Genomic DNA, 22537 nt, shown 5'->3' with positions numbered 1-22537 from the left:
GTTAAACGCCCTGCCCAGGGATAGCACAATAGGCAGGGCATTTAACTTATAGGTGGCCAACCAGGGTTTGATCCCCAGAACCCTACATAGTCCCTCAAGCACCATCTAGAATGATTCCCGAGTGCAGACACAGGAGTAACCCTGAGCATCACCCCAACAGAATGCCTTCAATGAAACACTAAAAGCTACCTCTGTGAAGTGTGCACCTGTAATAACCATCTACTCAATATTCTGTGTGGCAGGTCTAGGACATAGATCAGAGGTAGAATATTTCCTTTAAGGCCCTGGGTTCAATTCCTAGCACTGTATCACAGTACCCCAAGGACTGCTGGGAACAATCACTAAGCACCACACTGAAAGTAATCCTTTGGCATGGTTGAGTATGCCCTCCCCCAGGGAAAAAAAAATCTGTGTGGCAAAAGAGGAAATACAAGTTAGGCAATTCTGGCTCCAGAAAACCTTCTATGAGAATGATTCATAAGCTAAAATAGCTACTACTTTTTTCATGGATCATCATACAAATTCATTACTCAGACATTTGGTAGACATGTTTCATAAAGATAAACATTAAGGTTTATAACACAGTATTTCCTGCCAAAGAGAAGTGTCAAAAAAAAAAAATAAACCCTGGAAATCTGGGAAACTTACATCAACTTCAGGGATACATCAAAAATTCAATACTCAAAAGGCATTTTTAAACATCAGCAATATTAACAAATAGGAGTTTTGTTTTAGTTTTAGGGGCCATACCCAGCAGAGCTCAGGGCTTACTCCTGGTTGTGTTCAAGCTGGCCATGTATAAGCCAAGTGTACTAACTGGCTAAATCTGTGTTTTTGAGAAAACTCACTGTATGATGTAAGATGTGAAGAATTCAAAAGAGGGGCTGGAGCAATAGCACAGTGGGTAGGGCCTTGCACGCAGCCGATCGGGGTTCGATTCCCAGCATCCCGTAGCATCTCATATGGTCCCCTGAGCACTGCCAGGAGTAATTCCCTAATGCAAAGCCAGGAGTTAACCCCTGTGCATCACCGGGTGTGACCCAAAAAGAAAAAAAAAAAATCACAAGATTTGTACTACTTAGGAATCCAGTATTCTCCAAATGACCCAGGAGTATTGCTGAACCCGAAGAGAACAGGAAAACTAGAAAAAGGAGATAGCTCTGAGCTGAGGGATTGCTTTGCTTACAGGAGGCTTGGGTCTGACCACCAGCACATAGTCCCATGAGCACCACTGGGAGCAACACCGAGCACAGAATCCCCCAGCAACAAAATCCAAAACCAGAATTTCAGTTAGAATAATCCCTAACCCAGCTACCCCCAGGACTTCTCAGAGCAAAGGGGCTCAGTCAGATACAAGTTGAACCAATGAATTGTACAGCATATACTCTGGTCAACATTATGTCTTACAAGATCCAGCTATGTTTGGTGTATGATCATAATCTTACTGCCAGAGGCTTCAAAGGACCTCAGAAAATCCAGCCTTTGGGCTATTCTGAAAAGATGAGTTTTCCCTGTCAGCACATGCATGCTCACCAAACACCTTCAGAATCCAAGTTCTTTATGGTAGTGCCGTCCCCTACTGGCACTTCATGCTGCTCAACACCTGCAGGTCACTAGGGAAAGCCGCTCAGTGTGCAGGTGCAGGCCCAGAGAAACAGCACAGGGCTTACGGCCTGGCCTTAGGTGCCATCAACTCCAATCATATCTGCGGCACCATGTGTCCCCCAAACCTTCCCAAAAGAATAAAGTTTCGAGAAGAAGCCAGGCGTTCTGGCGAGCAACGCAGCAGGAGAATGCTCCGGTCCTGAAACCGGGCCAGCAACACCGGGGATCCAGACGGAGGAGGTGCAGCCACCACACCTTCTCCAAATGGAGCCCTGGCGACACTGAGCAGCAACTAACACGGCTCCGGGATGCGGGACTGGGACAAGTCTGAACCGCGCGGCAGCCTGTGCGACCTTTTCTAAAAACTGAAAACATACAATCTTTTAATGGAAAACTAATTATCAAATGCTTCCTTAGTAGGGCTGTCTTTCTTGGGGGGAAACTCCAACAATAGTGAGTTTTGTGTTGAAATATGGAATGTAATCAAGGTAAAGAGAAAATGAAGTGAAATTCATCAGTTATACAGTTGGGGGTAGGGGGCGGGGGGTATACTGGGGATTTTGGTGGTGGAATATGGGCACTGGTGAAGGGATGGTGTTTGATTATTGTATAACTGAGACATAAACCTGAGAACTTTGTAACTCTCCACATGGTGATAAAATAAAAATTAAAAAAAAAAAAAAGAATAAAGTTTCGCTGACACAAAGCTCTCTTCTGTGTAGCTATGTACATGTGAAAAGAGGGGGAAAGATCCCATCAGGCAAACTGATCGTGTCTACTCAGCAACCTACATATGACACTACCAGTGGAATCACCAAAAAGCAACTAACTGTGATAGCTCCCAGACAGATCCAGACCAAACAGAGCCCAGAGAGCAGTTTGAGCTGAATCTCCGTATAGGAATTCTCCACTGTCTGAAATAAAATGTTCACATTTGGTTATCTGGGGACCTGTGAATGCTCAAAAATGTTTGCACAGGAGCCAAAGCAATAGCACAGCGGGTAGGGTGCTTGTCTTACACGTGGCTGCCCTGGGCTCGACCTCCAGCACACCATACAGAATCCCAAACCCTGTCAGGAGTAATCCCTGACCAGAGTCAGGTGTCAGCCCTGAGCACCGCAAGGTGTGGCCCCCCCAAAAAATGCTTGCATCTAAATGGTCATTACTTATAACAGATCACAATAATCACAGGCAGGCAGCTAAATAACTACTCCAGTTTGATTCTTTACTGTGAAAGAGAAACTGAGGCAACTCACTGTTCAAGAGCCAAAACATTTACCTAGTGGTTTCTCAACCCAAATATCTTCCCTGTATAGTAACATATATATGACTGTACTTGCACCTATCAGGCTGTACTGCTGAAGGCTGATTTAAAACCAACCAGGAAGAAGGCTCAAAAGGCTGGAGCACATACCTGGCATGCAGGGCTCCTCAAGTCTGATCCATCGCACCATACGGCCTCCTTTGAACCATTAGATACAGCACTGTTGGCCCCCAACAATGCCCACCCACTACCCTAAAACCATGGAGATTGCCTGTAAGGTCTACTGTAGCAGTGCACAGGAATGCCTGGTCAACAGCACTGCAGGCAGTGGCAAGGATCCGCACTTTTCAAGCAGCACAGCTAAAGGACAATGTATAGATCAAGATTTTTAAATCAGGTATAAAAAAATACGTATCTCTTCTTAAAATTGGTTGCCTTGCACACAGCCAACCTGTGTTTGATCCCCAGCACCCATATGGTCCCCTATGCACTGCCAGGAATAAACTCATCACAGCACTGGGTGTGACCCAAAAAGCAAAAAAGATAAAATAAAATAAAATAAAGTAAAATAAAATAAAGGATTAAAAGTAGTATACCTACAATATAAACTTTTAAAAAGTGTATCACACTGAATAATCAGATACCCCTAAGCGGTTTTCTTGGCTGACCAGAGTTCAATTCCTCCCTCCCTCTCAAAGAGCCCAGCAAGCTACTGAGAGTATTCTGCCCGCACAGCAGAGCCTGTCAAGCTTCCTGTGGCATATTCAATATGCCAAAAACAGCAACAAGTCTCACAATGGAGACGTTACTGGTGCCCGCTCGAGCAAATCGGTGAGCAACAGGACTACAGTGCTTCAGTGCTTTTTTTGGGTCACACCCGGCGATACACAGGGGTTACTCCTGGCTTTACACTCAGAAATTACTCCTGGTGATGCTCAGGGGACCATATAGGTTGCTGAGAATTGAACCCAGGCAAGGCAAACGTCCCACCCGCTGTACTATCGCTCCAGCCCCATAAGTAAGGACATATTTACAAACATGTCCTTAGAATTATTATCTACAACAGAAGCTACCACCACCCACCAAAACAGCCACGGAACTAGTTACCCTTATCTTATGTATTACTTCCAAGAACATTCAGGAGTCTACAGTCAATCCAAAGGTCATTTGGAAGAGCAGGTTAATTGGTCACAGACTGCGGACACATACTGAAATCAAAGTGAAAGTTACCAATCCAGAGTGAGTGGGAGACTAAAGAACTCATAATGCTTAACAGGCAACTGAGAAAGGAGGTCCAAGCTCCAAGGAAGTGTGTTAGGTTACAATGCTAACTTTTATGTGGTCTTTCCAGCGGCATTTGGGGCCACTCCCTACAGTGCCTGGAGGATCATGAAGCACTGGCCTCCTGCATACAAGGCACCCAGGCCACGCCTTCATTTCATTACAACATACCATAGGGGGCTGGAGCGATAGCACAGCGGATAGGGCCTTGCACGTGGCCGACCAGGGTTTGATTCCCAGCATCCCATATGGTCCCCCAAGCACCGCCAGGAGTAATTCCTGAGTGCAGAGCCAGGAATAACCTCGGAGTTTTTGGGTGGTGTGACCCAAAAAAGCAAAAAAAAAAACCCAACATACCACTGTCATTAGCCCTCATGAAGGAAATCTGTTGCTCCTTGGTTGGTTGAAGTTACACCATCATTTGAAAAGGCTTTTATCTAAGAGTTATGGTACTTTAATGTGTACAAGCATGTGCAACCCCTGATCATCACGGAAGGGAGGGGAAATGTTCTTTAACACAGCCCTAATCCTTTGGAAGTATGTTTCTATGGAACATTCCACTGTCATTTTATGCCTTCTCTAGTGAGGGTACTTAGCAGTGATTTGATCCCTGCCACTGACTAGACCCCTGGCCATCTTGGAGATAGATGGGGCGGCCCCCAGCATACTGGCCTGAAGCAGCACAGCTGACCAGAATTATGCGACTGGTCCCAGAGGAAAGGTCCTGTGCATGAAAACGGCAGCAAGTGGCCACCAGTGAAAAGCACCATGTCATGACTGACTGCTGGGAATTTTTTTTGGGGGGGAGGGGGGTGCTGGTGTCTGTGCGGCTTGGGGGGCCACATCTGGGTCAGAGATTGCTCCAACCAAAGTTTCCTCCATAGCATCCTCTCTATACAATGAGCTATCTCTCCGACCTATTTTTAGGGTTTTAACTTTATAAGTTAAATAAGAAGCCTAAATGGTAAGCTCACTCTAAGAACAAAAACTTAAATCCAGGGGCTGGAGCAATAGCACAGCGGGTAGGGCGTTTGCCTTGCACGCGGCCAAGTTGGGTTCAATTCCCAGCATCCCATATGGTCCCCTGAGCACCGAAAGGGGTGATTCCTGAGTGCAGAGCCAGGAGTGACCCCTGTGCATCGCCGGGTGTGACCCAAAAATCAAAAAAAAAAAAAAAAAGAAAAAAAAAGAAAAACCAAAAACTTAAATCCAGGGGCTGGAGCAATAGTAGGAAGTCTGCCTTGCACGAGGCCAACCAGAGTTTAATACCCAGCATCCCATATGGTACCCCAAGCCCCTCCAGGAGTGATTCCTGAGTTCAGAGCCAGGGGTAACCCTGAACACCACCAGGTGTGGCCAAAAAAGACAAAAATCAAATAATTAAAATGGGGAATTTTAACTTTAATATTCTCTTCATTTAAGCCCTTAGGTCACTAAAATCCAGAGTACAAGGGGCTGGGGAGATAGTTCAAAGAGCTGGAGTGCATGCAGGAGCCCCAGGCTGATCCCTGGAGCTACAGGGTCCCCAAGCACCTCCTGGGGTCACTCCACCACAACACTTAGCCAGACAGAGCCCAAAACAAACATTTTTAAGATTTATCCTTATCAACCCTGTCACAACTACTACCAATAATGGCTCTAATTTTCAAAGAGAAAAATCTCAAAACAATGGAGGAACGGCTGGTAGTGACCAAAGTTTACCTATAGAATTACCGAGCGAAAATAAGCTTGATGATTAAGTAAACATCAACCACTTCATTTTCATCAAAATGAAAATTTAAATCAAGTGCATTATCTTAACCGGGTTGTTTATACCAGCGCCAGTGCCTGCCCTGCATGCGGCTGACCTGCCTTTGACCCTGGCTCCGCATAGGATGCTCCCCCCAAGCCCTGCACCGCTAGGAGGGGCTTCTGAGGGCACGGCCAGGGGTAACCCCGAGAGGCGCCAGGCGTGGCTCCAAGACCCGCACACACGGGCCGATGGACAGTCTCGCCTGGCGGCAGCCGGCCTGGCCTGGACCCCCGGGAGCAGGGCGGTCGGGGGCGGCTCCCAGGGCAAAGGGGCCCGACCCCCAGCACCCCAAGGTAACCCAGAGGGAGCGCCAGGAGGAAGGGAGCCCCGAGCAGGGACGGGGGTGGCCAGCCGCCTCCCGCACACCGCGAACCCACCCGCCCTGGCGGGCAGACCCTTCCCCTGCGTGCACGAGCCCCGCGACTCCCCGCCCCGAGGACGCCAACCCACGCCCTGGAAGTGAACAGAGCTGCGTGATCTCCCTTTCCGGGTCCCGAGTCCCCGCACCGCAGACCTGCGCCTTCCACACGCACGCACTCGAGCTACTCTCAACTTCTTCCTCGAGAAAGGGGGAAACCAGAAGACGGGCCAGGAAGGCTGCTGCCTTCTTCCTCCGAGACGAGCAGGTTTGCTCCCTGGCGCCCACGTGGCTCCCCGGGAGTGCTCCATGAGCACTGCGGCTGGAGTGAGCCCTGAGCAACCCCAGGTGACTCAAAGTCAAACCAATCAAAGGTTGTCGAAGGAGGGGCCTGACACATCGGCCCTGAGGCACCGCCCGGGGCCAACCCGGCCGCTCGGGCTTTCCCTCCTCCCCCTGCACCCGGGGTCGGCCCTGAGGCGCGGCCCCCTCCCCAGCGTCCAGCGGCGCGAGCCCCCGGGCCTGCCCTCAGCGCCCGAGCACCCGGCTCTGGCGGCCACAAATCTGGAGTCGCCCCGCCGCGCCCGGGGTGACTCAGGGCTCTGAGAGCCGCTCGGGCTCGCGTTATCGGGCCGAAATAACGCCGAGTCAGGATTTCCTCAGGCGCGAGGGAGACTCCAGAGGGCGGAACCGGCTCTGCTCGCGGGGCTCCTGTGGCGACTGCACGGCGGGTCCGTCTCTCAGAAGCGTCGCGCAGGGCCGCGCGGCACCGGCCTCGCGCTCCCGGCTCCCTCAGGCGGCGCCGGCGGCCACTCGCGCGCGGGCTCCCGGCTCAGCCCTCCAGGCGGCGACGGGCGGACAATGGGGCGGCCGGGCGCGGCCCGAACACGGGGCGGAGGGCCCGACGCTGCCCACTGCCCCGCCCGGCCGCCGCGGGCTTGAGAGGAAACGGGCGGCCCCGAGCGGCTCGACGCCCCCGCCCGCGCGCCCCCCGCCCCCGCCCCGCGCCCCCCGCCCGCCTCACCGTCAGGCCGGTGCCCAGCACGATCACGTCGTACTCCTCGTTCATGGCGGGCGGCGCGCGGGCGGCGGCGGAGGTGCGGGCTGGGGGCCGGGACGGAGCGGGACGCGGACGCCGGCGCCACCTCAGCCGGGCAGGGGAGCGGGCGGGGCGGCGAGCGGCCTCCGCGGGGGGCGGGCTCTCCCCAGGCGCCCGTGCGCCCGTCGCTCACGCGCGTCCCGCGCCCTCATTGGCCGCCGCGGCCTCCGCGCCCCGCCCTCCTCCCCGCCGAGCTGTCGCGAGAAGAGGGCGGGCCGTCCGCGCCCCGGCTTCCGGCTCCCGGCGGGCGGCGCTGCCACGGGGTTCGGGTGGGCGCGGGCGCGGGTCCTCACAGGCCGCCGGAGCGTGGCCTGGCGGCTCGTCAGCGCCGCCCCGGGGCGCGATCCTGCCGCCCGGCCGCCGTCCTCGGCCTTTGAGCTCGCGGGCCGCCACGTGGACCGCGCCCGCCGCCGCTTTACGTAATGGGGCCGGCCCCTGTGGGCCGCGGGCCTCGCGCCCAGGCGCTTCCGCCTTGTCGGCGGAGCTAGCCGGAAGGAAAGAAAGGCCGGCGGCCGGGGCAGCTGCGGGCTCGGTGTCTGTCCCCGCTGCCGCCCCGCGCCCCCGCGGGCCCCTCAGACCCCTCACAGACCTTCAGGGCGGCCCCCAGCAGCGGACACGTCAGAGGGTCCGTGGGTTTGTCTTCTGTCTTTTCAGCGGATGGGAGCAGAGAGCAGCCTCGGAGTGCACGTGCGTCCTTGGCGTTCGGAAGCGTTGCAGCCCAGAGGGCTAAGGGCCTACGCCGAGTTTACCAGACACGCTGCGTGCATCCGGGAAGAGGGAGTTGTGGCTTTCCTGTTGGCCAAACGGTGCCTGCAGCCGTTTATAGCTTTCCAAGTGCCTGGGGGTCATAGTGGAGATAGGTCTGCCCCCCACCCGAAAAATTGATTTATCTGATGTATATTTACAGATGCATTATTACTCAGCTTGACAAAAGTAGGCCGGGAGCACCAGCTCCAAGTGCCCAGATGCCATGCCTGCCTACTTCCCAAGTTCTCCCCTCGACGCCTGGTTTCATCTGCTGAGTCCTCCCTGATCGGTCACTTGCAAGGCAGTGCCTTACTCACTATGGCTCCCACCCCTGTCGGAGATTCTTAAACAGTATCTGAACATGACTGAGGGGGCAGATTCTCTCCCTGGATGTGATTTTAAAGCATTACCCACATTTGTTAAGTGACATGAAATACTGACCCACTCTTTGGTTTGGTGCCAGTTGTAGTGGTGTCTGGAGCTACTTTCAGCTGGTGCTTCACAGGTGCATCGGCCAGTGCTGGTGCTACGTGGTTCACGATTGGTGGCAATAAAATCCAGGCCTGGGCATGCTCCAGCCTTGTGTGTTTGGTGGGGGAGGCCACACCCCAGCAGTGTTCAGGTCTCAATCCTGGCTCTGCACTCTGGAGCACTCCTGGTGGGGCTCAGGAACCATATGGGGTGCCAGGGATTGAATCATCCCTACCTCAGCTGCTGGGAAGGCAAGCTGCCAACCCACTGTACTCTTGCTCTAGCCCCATGATTTTTTTATTTTAAGAGTCACACCCAGGGGGCTGGAGCGATAGCACAGCGGGTAGGGTGCTTGCTTGCACATGACCAACCTGGATTTGATTCCCAGCATCCTATATGGTCCCTCGAGCACCACCAGGAGTAATTCCTGAGTGCATAAGCCAGGATAACCCCTGAGTATCACCGGGTGTGACCCAAAAAGGAAAAAAAAAAGAGTCACACCCAGCCATGCTTTGGGGGGACAGTGTGGTGCTAGAGATTAAACCTTGGGCTCCCACGTGCGAAGCAAAACCTGTGCCCTTTGCCACCTCCCAGCCCAGGAATTAAAGTTATAATTAACTTTAGTTATAAGTCTGTCTGGTCCCTTACACCAAGGTTTTCTTCTGTTGGCAATGCACGTCTTATGATCCAAAAGGAGAGAACTAAGCAGACAAAACCAAGTGGGCCATTTTTCAACAGGTTGAATCCACGCGAAATTCTATGCTTGCTTTTGGATCTTCCACCCCACCTATGCCAGTTGTCCAGAAACTTGGTGGACGAAAAATATTGTCTGTGGTGAAGTAGCTTCAAAAACACTAATTGGCTGAGTGTCTCCAAGGCCATAGATAAACACAGTTTCTGGTAGGCTGAACCCCAGGTTTGGGGGAGGTGGTTGGTGCAAAGGAGTGGAAAGCACCATCGACCTTGAAAATGTTTCAAATCATTACACAAAGACTCGGCACCTGGTTTATACTTGGGCACTTGTTTGCTGATCTGCTGTTTTGCTGGGGTTTTGTTGCTTTTTTGGTCATACCCAGCTGTGCCTAGTTCTGCACTCAGGGATCACTCCTGGTGGGCTCAGAGCACCATACGGGGTGCTGGGGATGAGACCTGGGTTGGCCGTGTGCAAGGAAAGCACTTTACCCTCTATACTATCCACTCCCCAATTTTTTTTTTAACCGTGACTTTTTCTGCACTTTACAAAAGAGGAATCAGAAGGAAAGTTGTTTGAATCTTAGTCCCGGACTTCTTTTCTGTGCTGAATCACTACAATACTTTATCAGCCAGCTTTTCTCCATCCTGTTTGGACCATCAGCTTTTTTTGGGGGGGGAGGGGCAATACCTGGTGATGCTCAGGGGTTATTTCTTGCTTTCTACTCAGGAATTACTCATGGCAGTGCCCAGAGGACCATGTGGGGTGCTGGGGGTTCAACCCATATTGGTCACATGCAAGGCAAATGCCCTATCTGTTGTACTATCTCTTCAGCCCCCATCAAATTCTTCAACCCTGCATCAGTTTCCACTCATGCTTTTGCCCATATTTTTTTGTTTTAGAATCAAATCACTGATCTAGCCCCCTCTAGATTCTCAGTATTGCCCCCCCCAAAATCTCAACACCCTTATCTCAATGGGGTCTATCCCCTTAACTCTTTTCCCTCTTTCAACACCTTGTTTCAACCCTCCCAGCTCCATCTTGTGCTACCCCCCAAACACTGTAGTCTTTCAGTTCCTAGAATCTGGTCAGACTTTTTCCCCAGTGGGGACCTCTGCACCCCAAACTGTCTGTCCCCTAGCTACCCACCCTCACTTCCCCTCCTGCACCTCTTCTCACAGATGGTCCTTCCACTTCCTTAAGCTTCAGCTTTAAAAAAGGATCACTCCTGGGTGAGCAATGTGACTCAGTGGCAGGGCACTTGCCTGTGTTTATATAAAGCCCTGGGGTTCAATTCTCAATATTGCTCACACACACACACACACACAAAATCTGAACACCCTTATCCCAGTAGGGTCCATTGCCTTAACTCTTGTCCCTCTTTCAACACCTGTTTGCTCCTTTCATAGCATTTTGCAAATTAGTAATTGTTTTCTGTGCCCCTTTTTGTCTGCCTGTCAATCAGAATGTAACTCCACAAGGGCCTGGCTGCCACTGACTCCTGTACAATTCTGCTCCTACCAGGGATAACAGCAGAGTGCTGAGACCTGGCAGACAGGGAGAAACTGGGATGACTAAATGAACAGGATGGATGAAGATGGTGAACAGGGCCTGCAGGTTGATCCCTAATCAACAACTAATGTGATGTAAAAGACACCACTTCCTTCAGGTATGAGAGGCAGGACAATTTTTCATTTTGGTTTGATGTTTTGGGGTGGTTTTTTTTTTCTGGGTGGGTGGAGGCGACCAGAGGCCAAACCTGGTAGTACTCAGAGCTTACTCCTGGCTCTGTGCTCAGGGATCACTCCTGGCAGTATTCAGGGAACCATATGGGGTGCCAGGGAAAGAGCCCCTGGCTGGCCTCATGCAAGGAACATGTGTTAGAACCTGTACTCTCTCATTGGCCTGAGGGCAATACAGGTTTTCTTATAAAAGAAGACACTTAAGATAAATATTTCAGAATATCTCAAGCTAGAGTATAGAAAATATAAATGTTTCAAGTCTGGATAGCTAGTACCAGAGAGAAAGAATAATAAGAGGGACCAGGGAGATAGTACAAGGTGTTTACCGTGCATGTTCCTTCAGAAGTAACCCCTGAGTTCTGAGTCAGGAGTAAGCCCTGGCACCACCATGGTCTGTGCCCCACCAAAAGAAAAGAAGAAACTTAGAGAAAAAGAAAGCATGAAGTTCCAAAAATGTATCTCCTAGTTTCTGATGCAGCCTTTGTCCACACCCATTCTCCCCCCAAACTGCTTACCTCCTCCCATCTCCATCTCAGCAGAGCCCTAGCCCTGAGCCCTGGTTCTGCCTTCTCTCTTTCCATATCAATTGCAGTTTTCTCTGAAGCAAATAACCCAAAACCCCATGGCTTTAGAAAAAACAAAACCAAAACCCCTGCTGGCTTCAAACCATAACTGCAGTTATCTACTAGGTTTCTGGGGACACAATAGGCCCAGGGGCTGGACATTGGCTGTTGTCTGTCAAGGATGGGGCACTCACATGAGCCTCGCCATAAAGCACTCAGCTTGTCAGACTTGCATGGATAAGGCCTTGGGTTTGATCTCTAGCCACAGACATCCAGCCACCCCACTCAGGTATTTGAAATAATGATATTGGATTCAATATCTAATATTGGGAATTTGTTGCCAAACTTGAAAGGGGCACTGGGCAATAGTACAACCGGTAGGGCCTTGCACAAGTCCTACCTGGGTGTGATCCTTGTGCCCCATATGGTTCTCCAAGCCCTCCAGGACAGCCGGTTGTGGCCTCCCAAAACAAAACAAAACATGAAAGAGGAATTGGAGAGCTAATACAATAGGTGGGGTGTTTGCCTTGCACACAGCAGACCTGGGTTCACTCCCCAGCACCCTATATGGTCCCCCAAGCCTTGTCAGGAGTGATCCCTGTATACAGAACCAGGAGTAAACCCTGAGCATCCCCGAGTGTGGCCCAAAACAACAACAACAACAACAACAAAAATTAGAGATTTCCAAATGTTTATGGTCCTTCATTCCCTTTTTTCAGAAAAAGATTACTCAGTGGCCCCCTGTAAATTTATCTTCTTTCTGTGAACAAACAGAAGGTGTCCTCTACTGTTGAGGCTACAGCTGCCCCCCTATTGTCCTAGCACCCCCAGGGTTCCTGCTTGAGGAAATGATGCTATGCTCTGAGTGGATGGCCAGTGTCTGAGTCATAACCTAGGAAGGGGCTGTGGTGGTCTAACTGGTCTGTGGCCCTCAGATTGAAGGCAGATGCCAGCTTCTGACCACTCTTCCCAGAGACAGAATTGTTTTTTTTTTTTTTTTGGATTTTTGGGTCACACTCGGCGATGCACAGGGGTTACTCCTGGCTCTGCACTCAGGAATTACTCCTGGCGGTGCTCAGGGGACCATATGGGATGCTGGGAATCGAACTTGGGTTGGCCGCGAGCAAGGCAAACACCCTACCCGCTGTGCTATCGCTCCAGCCCCCAGAGACAGAATTGTTACCAGCTGCTCCCACTCGAGTAAGAAACCTCCTGTGCAGATGAAAGAATGACTTCCATTTTCCCAGAACTTAAAGAAAAAACATAACTTCCTGGAAGAAACTAAGTAGCAAAGATTGTTTCTCAGTGGTTTGTCCTAGATCACAACTTTGGCGTGGGGGTGGGGACATACCTGGAGGTGCTGAGGGATTGTTCCCAGCACTGCCTGGGGACCGAGTGCTGTGTATGGGAGTAGAAACCTGCCTGCAGAATGGGAGCCTTCCGCACCTGTCATCAGCTGCTACTCTGGGTGTGCTTGAATATTGCAGCCAGGTGCAGGAGGGTCGGGCCAGGCCTCAGAGTCCTGACTCCATAGACTGATCTCACTCAGGTGCATGACTGCGATATTGGGGGCCGAGACCATGGCTGTTGGGGGAAAGTCTTTTTTTTTTTCTTTTTGAGCACACCCGGCGATGCCCAGGGCTTACTTCTGGCTCTGCACTCAGAAATTACTCCTGGCGGTGCTCAGGGGACCATATGGGATGCTGGGAATTGAACCTGGGTCAGCCGTGTACAAGGCAAACACCCTACCTATGGTGCTATTGCTTTCCCCAAGGGGAAAGTCTATTTGACTTTTGGGGATGACACAGGGAGTTGGGTCATAGCCTGTGGTACTCAGAGCTTACTCTCAGCATTGTGCTGAGGGATCACTCTTGGTTCGGCTCATGGGAACCTGCACAGTGTCAGCAACAAAATCAGGGCCCACCTTGTTCAAGGCACGTGCCTTAACCCCTGCCCTATCTCTCTGGCCCCTGATTTTCCAGTTTGAGATGAAACCTCTTGATTATACCCCGTGGGGTTTTCTGCTGTGAGAACCCTTGTGAGTTGTGTTCCTAGCAGTGATCTAAGAGCAGAAGCCCTGGTTTTCGGGAACTGCCACACATTTAACCCCTGTGATGTGCCAGAGCACATTCCCAGAGCTAGTCCCAGAGATGAATACCAAAGTGTTAGAAGAACATTTTATCTTCTCTCAGAAACAGCAGAATCCGTTCTCGGGTTCGCTGGCAAATGAGGACTGTGTTGTGAAAGCTGCAAAGAACAAGCGTCAGGTGACAGATAAGCAGGAGGCCCAGCCCGGCCATCCCCAGCCACCCACTCAGTGCATGTGCCTCCAGGCCCTCCTCCCTCAGAATATTCTGTGGGACACTCCAGGATCAGACTTTCGTCTCTGAGAGATAGTGCCCATTGTGTCCTCCTCGGGAGCATCATGAAGAGGCTGAGAACAGCGAGGGCCTCCTGGGGAGAGATATCTGGCAATATTTAGTGCCAACTATCTCTGGCCCATTTCTGGGGGCAGGACTGTTCTGGTGTGGTACAAGAGTTGCCAGAACACTCCTCACGCTATAACATGTGGTAGCCAAGGTTGTAAATACTGTTGTCACATCAGCAAGGAACTTTAAACCACAACATTGCCACATCTGGGGATGCAGGGAGACCAAACAACAAAAACGGAAGCAGCTTGTACTCACACTCCCCACACTGTCCAACACGAGAGGGGCGTGTTTAGACATAGTGCAAAGTAGCCATGACACGAAGAAGTGCAATTAGGGCATTCATTCATTCATTCATTCATTCATTCATTAACTGAGTGTGAGGAGGGGAGGGTGGGAAACAATTGAATAAAAGACCAACTTGCCGTTGTTAACAGTTAAGACAGGGCACCTGCTCTTTGACCCTGTTTCCAAGTGGTCAAAAAGGCCGATGTGCTGCCCCCAAGCTCAGAAAGGTGCTTGGGCTGGAAAGAAGCGGGTGGAGTTTGGCAGCGGTGTGGAGCTGGGCGTGGGAGCCAGGACTTGCCTGAGAGGCAAGTGCTCTTCTGCTGGGCTACATCCCCAGTCCAGAGTCTCAGTTTGGTTTTATTTTCCATTTGTTCAGTTGGTTGATTTGCTGGACCATATCTGGCGGTGCTTCCGGGCTACTCCCAGCTCTGTGCTTGGCTGGGGATGGGCCTTGGGCATGAACACTGACCTAAGAAAGATGTTCACACACACACACACACACACACACACACACACAATGAAAATAAAGAAAAGATATAGAGGCCCAAGAGATAGTACAGCAGGTAGGATGCTTGCTGCTTTACAGGTAGTTGACCTGGGTTCAGTCCCCAGCACCTCATATGGTCCCTGGAGCTCTTCCACAAGTGATCTGAGTTCAGAACCAAGAGTAAACCCTAAGAACCACTGGGAGTGGCCCTCCCCCACCAAAAAAACAACCAAAAAAAGACTACAGCTGGGGGAAGGAGAGGCAGGACAATAGGAAGGGCACTTGCATTGCACACAACTGACCTGGATCAATCCCTGGCATCCCATGTGGTCGCTTAGCACCGCCAGGAGTAAGCCCTGAGCATCACTGGGTGTGGGCCCCCCAAAAAAAACCTTACAGGCAGGGAGCACATGAAAGGTTGTGTTGCCACCCCGGCGGGGGAACCGCGGCCCACAACTCGAGGGCAGAGCTTCACCCCCAGCACGATGGCTATCTGCTTCACACGCAAGATGAAACACGTCCTCCAACTCCCAGCGAGCCAGGGCGTGGGGAAACCGAGCACGGGCTGTCGGAACATGACATGGTCTCATGCTGTCAAAGACACAGAAGGCTCCACAGAATTTTCATACCACCTGGTTCTAAGTGGAAGATACCAGAGAGAACTGAATAAAGTGAGACTAGATAAACAGGGCAGCGGGAAGGACACGTGCCTGGTGCTGGCACCAGGAGCCCGAGCACAGTCTGCTGCCCCAGAAAATGCCGGCCTTGTTCAGCGTCTCAGCTTTGTTCCACGCTGACCCAGTGCCTGGGTCCATATTTGGATGCTGAGGAGGGAAGTGCAGCTGGCGAGTGGGTTGGGCGGCCGGGACGATCTGCAGGAAGGAACTGTCACTTCCTGCCTGTCCCCAGGGGAGCTGAGGTCCCTGCAGCAGCCTCGGCCGGATGCCACCACAAACCTGGCATCTGCCCGGGCCCTCTCACCCAGCTATGCTCCCAGCTGCTGCTGGCTGGACAGTGCAGACCTGTGAGAGGGGCAAACAGATGACAGGAAGGAGCCTTTCCATTGGGGAGACATGGAAACGGGACCCTTCCATTCCTCTCACCCTGCCAGGCTCTGGGGCCTGAGCCCTGGCCATGCGCATCTCCTCCCACAGGGCTGGGGGAGCGAGAGCATGGCCGAGTAAGCACCTACCAATGGCAGGAAGAATACTCGGGAACCCTCCAGTCGCACCTGCACGTGCTCTCTGTTCTGACTGTAATATCGTGAGATCAAATCTTCCTTTGTAGGGGCTGGAGTGATAGCACAGTGGGTAGGGCGTTTGCCTTGCACGCGGCCGACCCGGGTTCAAATCCCAGCATCCCATATGGTCCCCTGAGCACTGCCAGGGGTGATTCCTGAGTGCAGAGCCAGGAGTAACCCTTGTGCACCGCCAGGTGTGACCCAAAAAAAAAAAAAAAAAAAAGCAAAAAAAAAAAAAATCTTCCTTTGTTGGTGTTGTTTATACGGCCATGCCTGACAGTGCTCAGGGTGTTCCTGCGTCAGTGCTTGGGGACGTCTCCCAGAGATGCTGGGGGTTGATGTAGGGATCTATAGAGATAGACACTTGGCTTCTGGGCCACACCTGGCTCGACGTAGGAATTACTCCTGCCTTTGTGCTCAGGGTCACTCCTGGTGGGGTTCAAGGATCCCCAGATGTGGTGCTAGGGACCAAACGCTAGTTTGTCTCTCTGGCCCTGAACAAAATATTTTTTTTTGTTTTGGTTTCGTTTTTGGGCCACGCGTGGCTGTGCTCAGGGATCACTCCTGACCCACTCAGAGGACCATTTGGGATGCCAGGGATTGAACCCAGGGCGGTCCTGTGCAAGGCCAGTGTCCTCCCTGCTGTATTATCACTCCAGCCTGAACAAAATCATGAAAGAGCCAACCCTGAGTCTTAGGGTATCCCAGGAACCCCCAACCCTGGCACAGCTTCAGCAGCTCCTGATGCCCTCCCCGCCCTGTGGGAGGGTCAGGACACCCCCACTCAGGAGACAAAGCCAGCCATGCCTTGAGGGCTCACTTTCCCAGAATTTGCTCTACCCATGCACTGCAATGCTAACCCGCATTTCCTGTTTTTTTTTTTTGGTTTTGGGGCCACACCTGGCAATGCTCAGGGGGTACTCTTGGTTCTGCATTCAGGAATCATTCATGGCAGTGCACAGGGGACCACATGGGATGCCAGATCAAATTCAGGCTGGCCACGTGCAAGGAAGTGCCCTCCCTGCTGACCTATCTCTCAGCCAGAACCATGTTGGCCTGGGGTTGACCCCCGACTGCTGGGGTGATCTCAACACACAGGGACTCAGAAAGAGGAAGAACTGCTCCAGGGTGCTTTCCAGGCCGACCCTAGGGAGGGTGTCATTTGCTTACAGAGAATACTCCCTCCCCTTTGGGCCAAGAGGGTGTCTGTGGTCACCTACCATCTGGGACAGGCATGGACCAGGTCCCTGGCACCCGCGGGGGTGTCTGCTGGGCCCCACAGCCTGGCCGCCCCCCCACCCCCCCGGGAGCTAGCAGCTCCCTCCCACCTGCCAACCAAGCCAAGGAGCAAGACTGAGACCCCCAGACTAGTGCTTAGTTAACTCCCTTGGGGCTTGTGGCAGGTGCTGGAGGTCCTGAGTAAGGCCCCAAGGGAAGGTGGGTCCCCACCCCTGGCACAGAGGAGCCAGCCCTGTGGGGATGGGCGTGGTCTCTCACAGACAAAGTGGGGGTTTCCAAAGGGCAGCCCGAGTCCCTTCACTGGGTGCAGGCCTGTCTGTTCTGGCTGGAGGCGCATTCTGAGACCTGCAGGGAGGTGGTTCTTGTGGAGCCTCCAGCAGTGGTCTGATTTTTCAGTTGTAAAAATGTAAGACGGAGGTCAGAGAGATCGTGGGAGAGATACATCAAGGCAGGAGGTCTCTTGCCCTGCACATGGATTCCAGCATCTCCAAGTATGAAGAGAGGAGAGATGAGAGAAGGAAATAAAGGGAAAGGTAGAGAGGGAGGAAAGGAGGGGAGGGAGAGAAAGGGAGGGAGGGAAGGAAGGATTGTATATCTTTTATTTGTTGTTTTTATTGAATCACTGTGTGATACAGTTACAAAGCTTTCATAATTGAGTTTCAGTCATACAATAACTGGACACCCATCCCTCCACCAGTGCACATTTCCCACCACCAATGTCCCCAGTTTCCCCTCCCATCACGCCCACCCCACCCCACTCCACCCTGCGCCTCTGGGGCAGACAGTTCTCTTCTTACTCTCTCCTTTTGGGCATTCTGGTTAGCAATACAGATACTGAGAGGCCATCATATTTGGTCCTTTGCCTATTCAGTGAGTGATCCAACCATCACTGACTTAGTGGTCCCTTCTCTATCCCAGCTGCCTTCTCCCCGAGCACATGAGACAGACAGGAAGGATCATTTGATCTCAGTAGTGGTTGGGGCTGTGGCTCAGGGGTCAAACTCATGACTCATGTATTCCATTCCCAGCACCACACACCTGCACACACACACACACACACAAACACACATGCACACACACACACCTGCACATACAGATAATATGGAGGTGGCTGGGAGGGCTGGAGTATACATGCTGATCACAGGGTCCCTCCTGAGCCCAACGGTAGACCCCCGAGCAATGCTGGGTGTGGCCCTCAAACAAGACAAACAGAAATAGCAGGTTAGTCTTCATTTCTCCCTTGCTCAGAACTCTGCTGGTTTCCTCCTTCCCACCTGGAGGAAAATGATCCAAAAGACTGTCATGATGGTTCTCCATGGCACCTGCTCCTTCTGGTGGCGTCCCAGTGTCCCTCTGCAGCGCGGTATCTTCCGGGGAAATTGAGTGGCAGCAGGCGAGGCTGGTACCCTGTGTTACTTCCCACATCTCTCAGTCTGCTGCCTCTCTCCAGGCTTTGAGCAGCCAAGTGCCTGGAAAGTTCTTTCTGGCACTCATGCCCAGTAAGCAGGTACGCTACCTGTCGGGCCATGGCAGAAGCCCCCACTTCCACCTTCTTGGGCAGTAGTCACATCACGGGATCATAAAGCCAGATAGGTCAGTGGAAAAGGCACTTGCCTTCACATGACCGTGGTTCTATCCGGGCACTACCTAAGGTTCCCTCCTTGCCAATAATAAATACTATAGATCATTAGTTGTTAAATATTTCCAGACTTGCGGGGCTGGAGCGATAGCACAGTGGGGAGGGCGTTTGCCTTGCAAGCGGCCGACCTGGGTTTGATTCCCAGCATCCCATATGGTCCCCTGAGCACCACCAGGAGTAATTCCTGAGTGCAGAGCCAGGAGTAACCCCTGTACATCACCAGGTGTGACCCAAAAATAAATAAATAAATAAATAAACAAATAAAAAGAAAAAAAATTTCCAGACTTCCTCTCTGGAAAAGCCCATGTTCTCTCTTGAACACACATCCTCTCTTTCTCTCCCCTCATATCTCTTTCTCTAAATTGATTTCAATAAAATCTCTTTTGCTTCACACAAAAAAAAAATGAAATAAAAAATACTCACAAGGTTTTTGTTTGTGCTCTGGGATGCCCTCGGGAGGGAGGATCCAGTCACACCCTGCTGCAGTCTCAGCAGCCGCACCCACGCCCCACAGCTGCTGCTGTGCCAATGGCCCAGTGCCTCTGCCTCTCGACTCCTCTCTGCAGAGATGCCAATTGGATGAAAATTCCAGCTGCACCAGTCTTCAGACCAAGACCTCTGGGGGCTTCTCAGAGTGGGGCTTGACAACCTCCCCACATACTTCCAGAAGCTTCATCAGCCACGCTCACATCCCACCACCGTGGCCTGTCAATCTTGGGCTCAGTTCTACAGATCCTAGATTTCCGGGAGCATGCAGCCACATATGGCCCTGTGATACCTCCAAATTCCACAATACTGACATCCCAGGAGCAGCACACCAAAGTAGATGGGGAGGCAACACTGAAACCAGCCAAGTGCAGGAAGCAATGCCTATACCACAGAGAGCTCACCAATGAACAGCTGATAACCCCCCAGAAAGCAATGACTATGCCCCAGAGAGTTCTCCAATAAACAGCTGATAAACCCTCAGAAAAGGACTGGGATGGCGAGATATAAAAATGTTCACAAAGTTTCTTTCACTGTCTGTAGTATTCTTTGATAATTTTATCAGGCATTTAGTTGTAACAGGGAATATAAAATTATTTTGTGCCTGCTAAGTGGGCAGGCTTGGGGGCGGATGGAAAAATGGGGACAGTGGTGGAGGGGAGGTCATGATGGTGATGGATTAGTGTTTAAGCACTGAATGCCTATCAGAACTGTATTATGAACAACTTTGTAAATCATGTGTTTAAATAAAGTAAAATTAATTTTTTTGCTTCTGTTGTTTTGGGCCATCCCCAACAGCACTGAGAGAGCCTCCTGGTTCTGTGCCCAGGGGTCACTCCTGGAGGGCATGGTGCTGGGGTGGAACACTGGCCAGGGCAGGCAAAGCAGGACACCTCACTCCTGTACGATCACACAGAACCCCAAACATCTTTACAAAGTTCTGCAGAGCACAGGATCTGCCTGGAACAGACCAGGGAAGCTACATTTTGACAATCGTGTACCCTGCAGAGCCCTGAGGAAGTGAGGCTGGCGTCTCTGATGGTGGGATGACAGGCTGTTTTCACTTCATTATTGACTCTGTTATGAACCAAAAGCCCTGTGAGGAGAGGCCGGTCCTGGGTCTGCACTGGAGCTGGGTGGTACCTGCAGTCGTTGGTTCAATCCTGGGGGAAAAACAAGCGATTGTGGGAGGGGTGCACGTTCTCTAGCCTGCCACCTGCTGGTAGCTCCTGGTACCATCCTGGCATCACTCAGGTTCTGTCCTCACCTCTTGGCAACTGTGCGCAGGGACTGCTTTGCCATCTAGGCCCAGCGGTCAGCAGTTCTCTCCTCTTCATCTCCTTCCTGTGGCTGCCCCACACCCTGAGGCCGGGCATGCTCCAGGAGCAGCCAGGATCCTGGGGTCATGCAGGGAGGTTCTCTGGGGAGGGGGCAACCCAGGCAGTCATCACCTGCTCAAACTCGAGAAGGCCAGGTGGGCCAGGTGGGCCAGGTGGAGGAGGCTGCCCCCATGTTCACGCTCCTCTCCTCACAGAGCAGGGCACAGCCTGGGCCAGAACAGCCAACAGCCTGGGAGGGACCTGTCACTGCCATGCCCACAAAGCTCCAGTTTCAGTGGGACAGATGGATAACTGATCAAGACCTGCGACATTCCTGGTGGCAGGAAGTGCTAAGTAATGGGTCAGGGTAGAGAAAACGTTGAAGAGGGAGGGACTGGGGGTTGGAGGTGGGGTGTGGCTCAGTGGTAGGGCACTCACGTGTGTGGCGCCCTGGGTTTAATTCCTGGCAGCACAAGAAGGAAAAGGAAAGATTTAGGGAATGAAACATTGTGTTGCTTTCCTTTTTTTTTGGCCACACCTGGCTTGCTCAGGGTTTACTCCTGGTTCTGTGCTCAGGGATCACTCTGCTCGGAGGATCATAAGATCATAAGGGTGCTGGGGATGAACCCAGGCTGGCAAGTACTCTGCCTGCTCTACGACCTGTCTCAAGGGAGTGAAACTTGACAGAGCAGCCAGGAAACATTCCACAGAATTTCACAGAGAAGCCTCACTTAGGCGACTCTCAAGTCCCCAAGGAAGAAAAGGGACTCTGATGAGGAAGTGAGGGAACTAATGCTGTCACACCTGCCAACACCATTTCTGCAGTCACAGAGAAATGTTAATACTTCCTTTGCCAGTTGCTGTTGATTTTTTTTTTTTGAGCCGCACCCTGCAGTGCTCAGGGGCTACTCCCAGGAGTGCTGGGACAGAACCCAGAGCATGTGCTCCAGCCTTTGGCACCGTCTCCCCAGCCCTGCCACTCACTGGCATCGTAGTATCTCTGGCTTCCGTGGTTGCTGAATCACAGCTGTGGGGCTACTGAATAGAGAACTCTCTAGAAGACCATGATCACAGCCAGTCTGGAAGGCCGAAAGTCAGGCAGCAGATGTTTGGGGGGTCTCACGCGGTGTCAGTGCAAACGCAGCGGCTTTCTGAGCGCCGAGGAGGCTGGTCAGTCCCAACACAGCTTCTGGCCCTGACAACCTTCACTCTGAGAAGGGCACAGTGACATTCTCTGCAACAGCGGGACAAGGGCGGCCACTGCTCAAACAGGGTCCCTTGCGACTTAGTCTTGGGAGGATTCGCCCATCAAGCTGAGTTTCTTGCAGGACATTTATTTGGTTGTTGGGGGTGGGAAGGAGCTAACACCATCTGGAGATAATCAAGACCAGAAATTCTGGCAGGTTCCCCGGCCTAGCACAATGCCGCTGTGCAGGGGTGTGTGTAATGAACTCCTGCCACACCCCTCACGCATGACCTGTGGGGGCGTTTGGGCGACACTTGGAGGTGCTCAGGGCTTTACTCCTGGTAACACTTGGGGGATCCTGTGTGGTGCCAGGGACTGAACCTAGGTCGATCACCATCTGTCAGCCAAGTGCCTTCCCCACTGTCCTCTGTCCAGGTCCCAAACACATGACTTTGACATTCAATGACTTTTCAGTGATTCCTTATGAAAGTCTGTACTCAGAGAAGGGCCACTATGGTAATGACAGTTGGAAACGTCCTGCAAGATAACTCTGAACAACTGAGAGCTGAAAAGAAAGGGAGATACATGGTAACCTTTCAGTACCTGCACTG

At 52.1% G+C, this 22537-nt stretch overlaps 1 protein-coding gene and 1 long non-coding RNA gene across 2 annotated transcripts in view; one reads left to right on the top strand and one right to left on the bottom strand.

Annotated features, from left to right (window-relative positions):
- Window positions 1-7482, bottom strand: part of GDI2 (GDP dissociation inhibitor 2) — a 31339-nt gene extending 23857 nt beyond the window's left edge. The window contains exon 1 of the mRNA XM_055147043.1: window positions 7325-7482. Coding sequence (XP_055003018.1) covers window positions 7325-7369 — 45 coding nt within the window. The 5' untranslated portion in view covers window positions 7370-7482. The remainder of the gene's footprint in view (window positions 1-7324) is intronic.
- Window positions 7483-7614: 132 nt separating this feature from the next.
- LOC129407003 (uncharacterized) lies at window positions 7615-22134 on the top strand. The gene is made up of 3 exons (XR_008631420.1): window positions 7615-8024; window positions 10833-10977; window positions 19502-22134. It is a non-coding gene; the product is annotated as an uncharacterized LOC129407003 (long non-coding RNA).
- Window positions 22135-22537: the final 403 nt, after the last annotated feature.

The sequence above is a fragment of the Sorex araneus genome, chromosome 9, assembly GCF_027595985.1.
Source record: "Sorex araneus isolate mSorAra2 chromosome 9, mSorAra2.pri, whole genome shotgun sequence".
Lineage (NCBI taxonomy): Eukaryota > Metazoa > Chordata > Mammalia > Eulipotyphla > Soricidae > Sorex > Sorex araneus.
The sequence above is the reverse complement of the archived record's forward strand: the minus strand, read 5'-3'. Positions and strand labels throughout refer to the sequence as shown.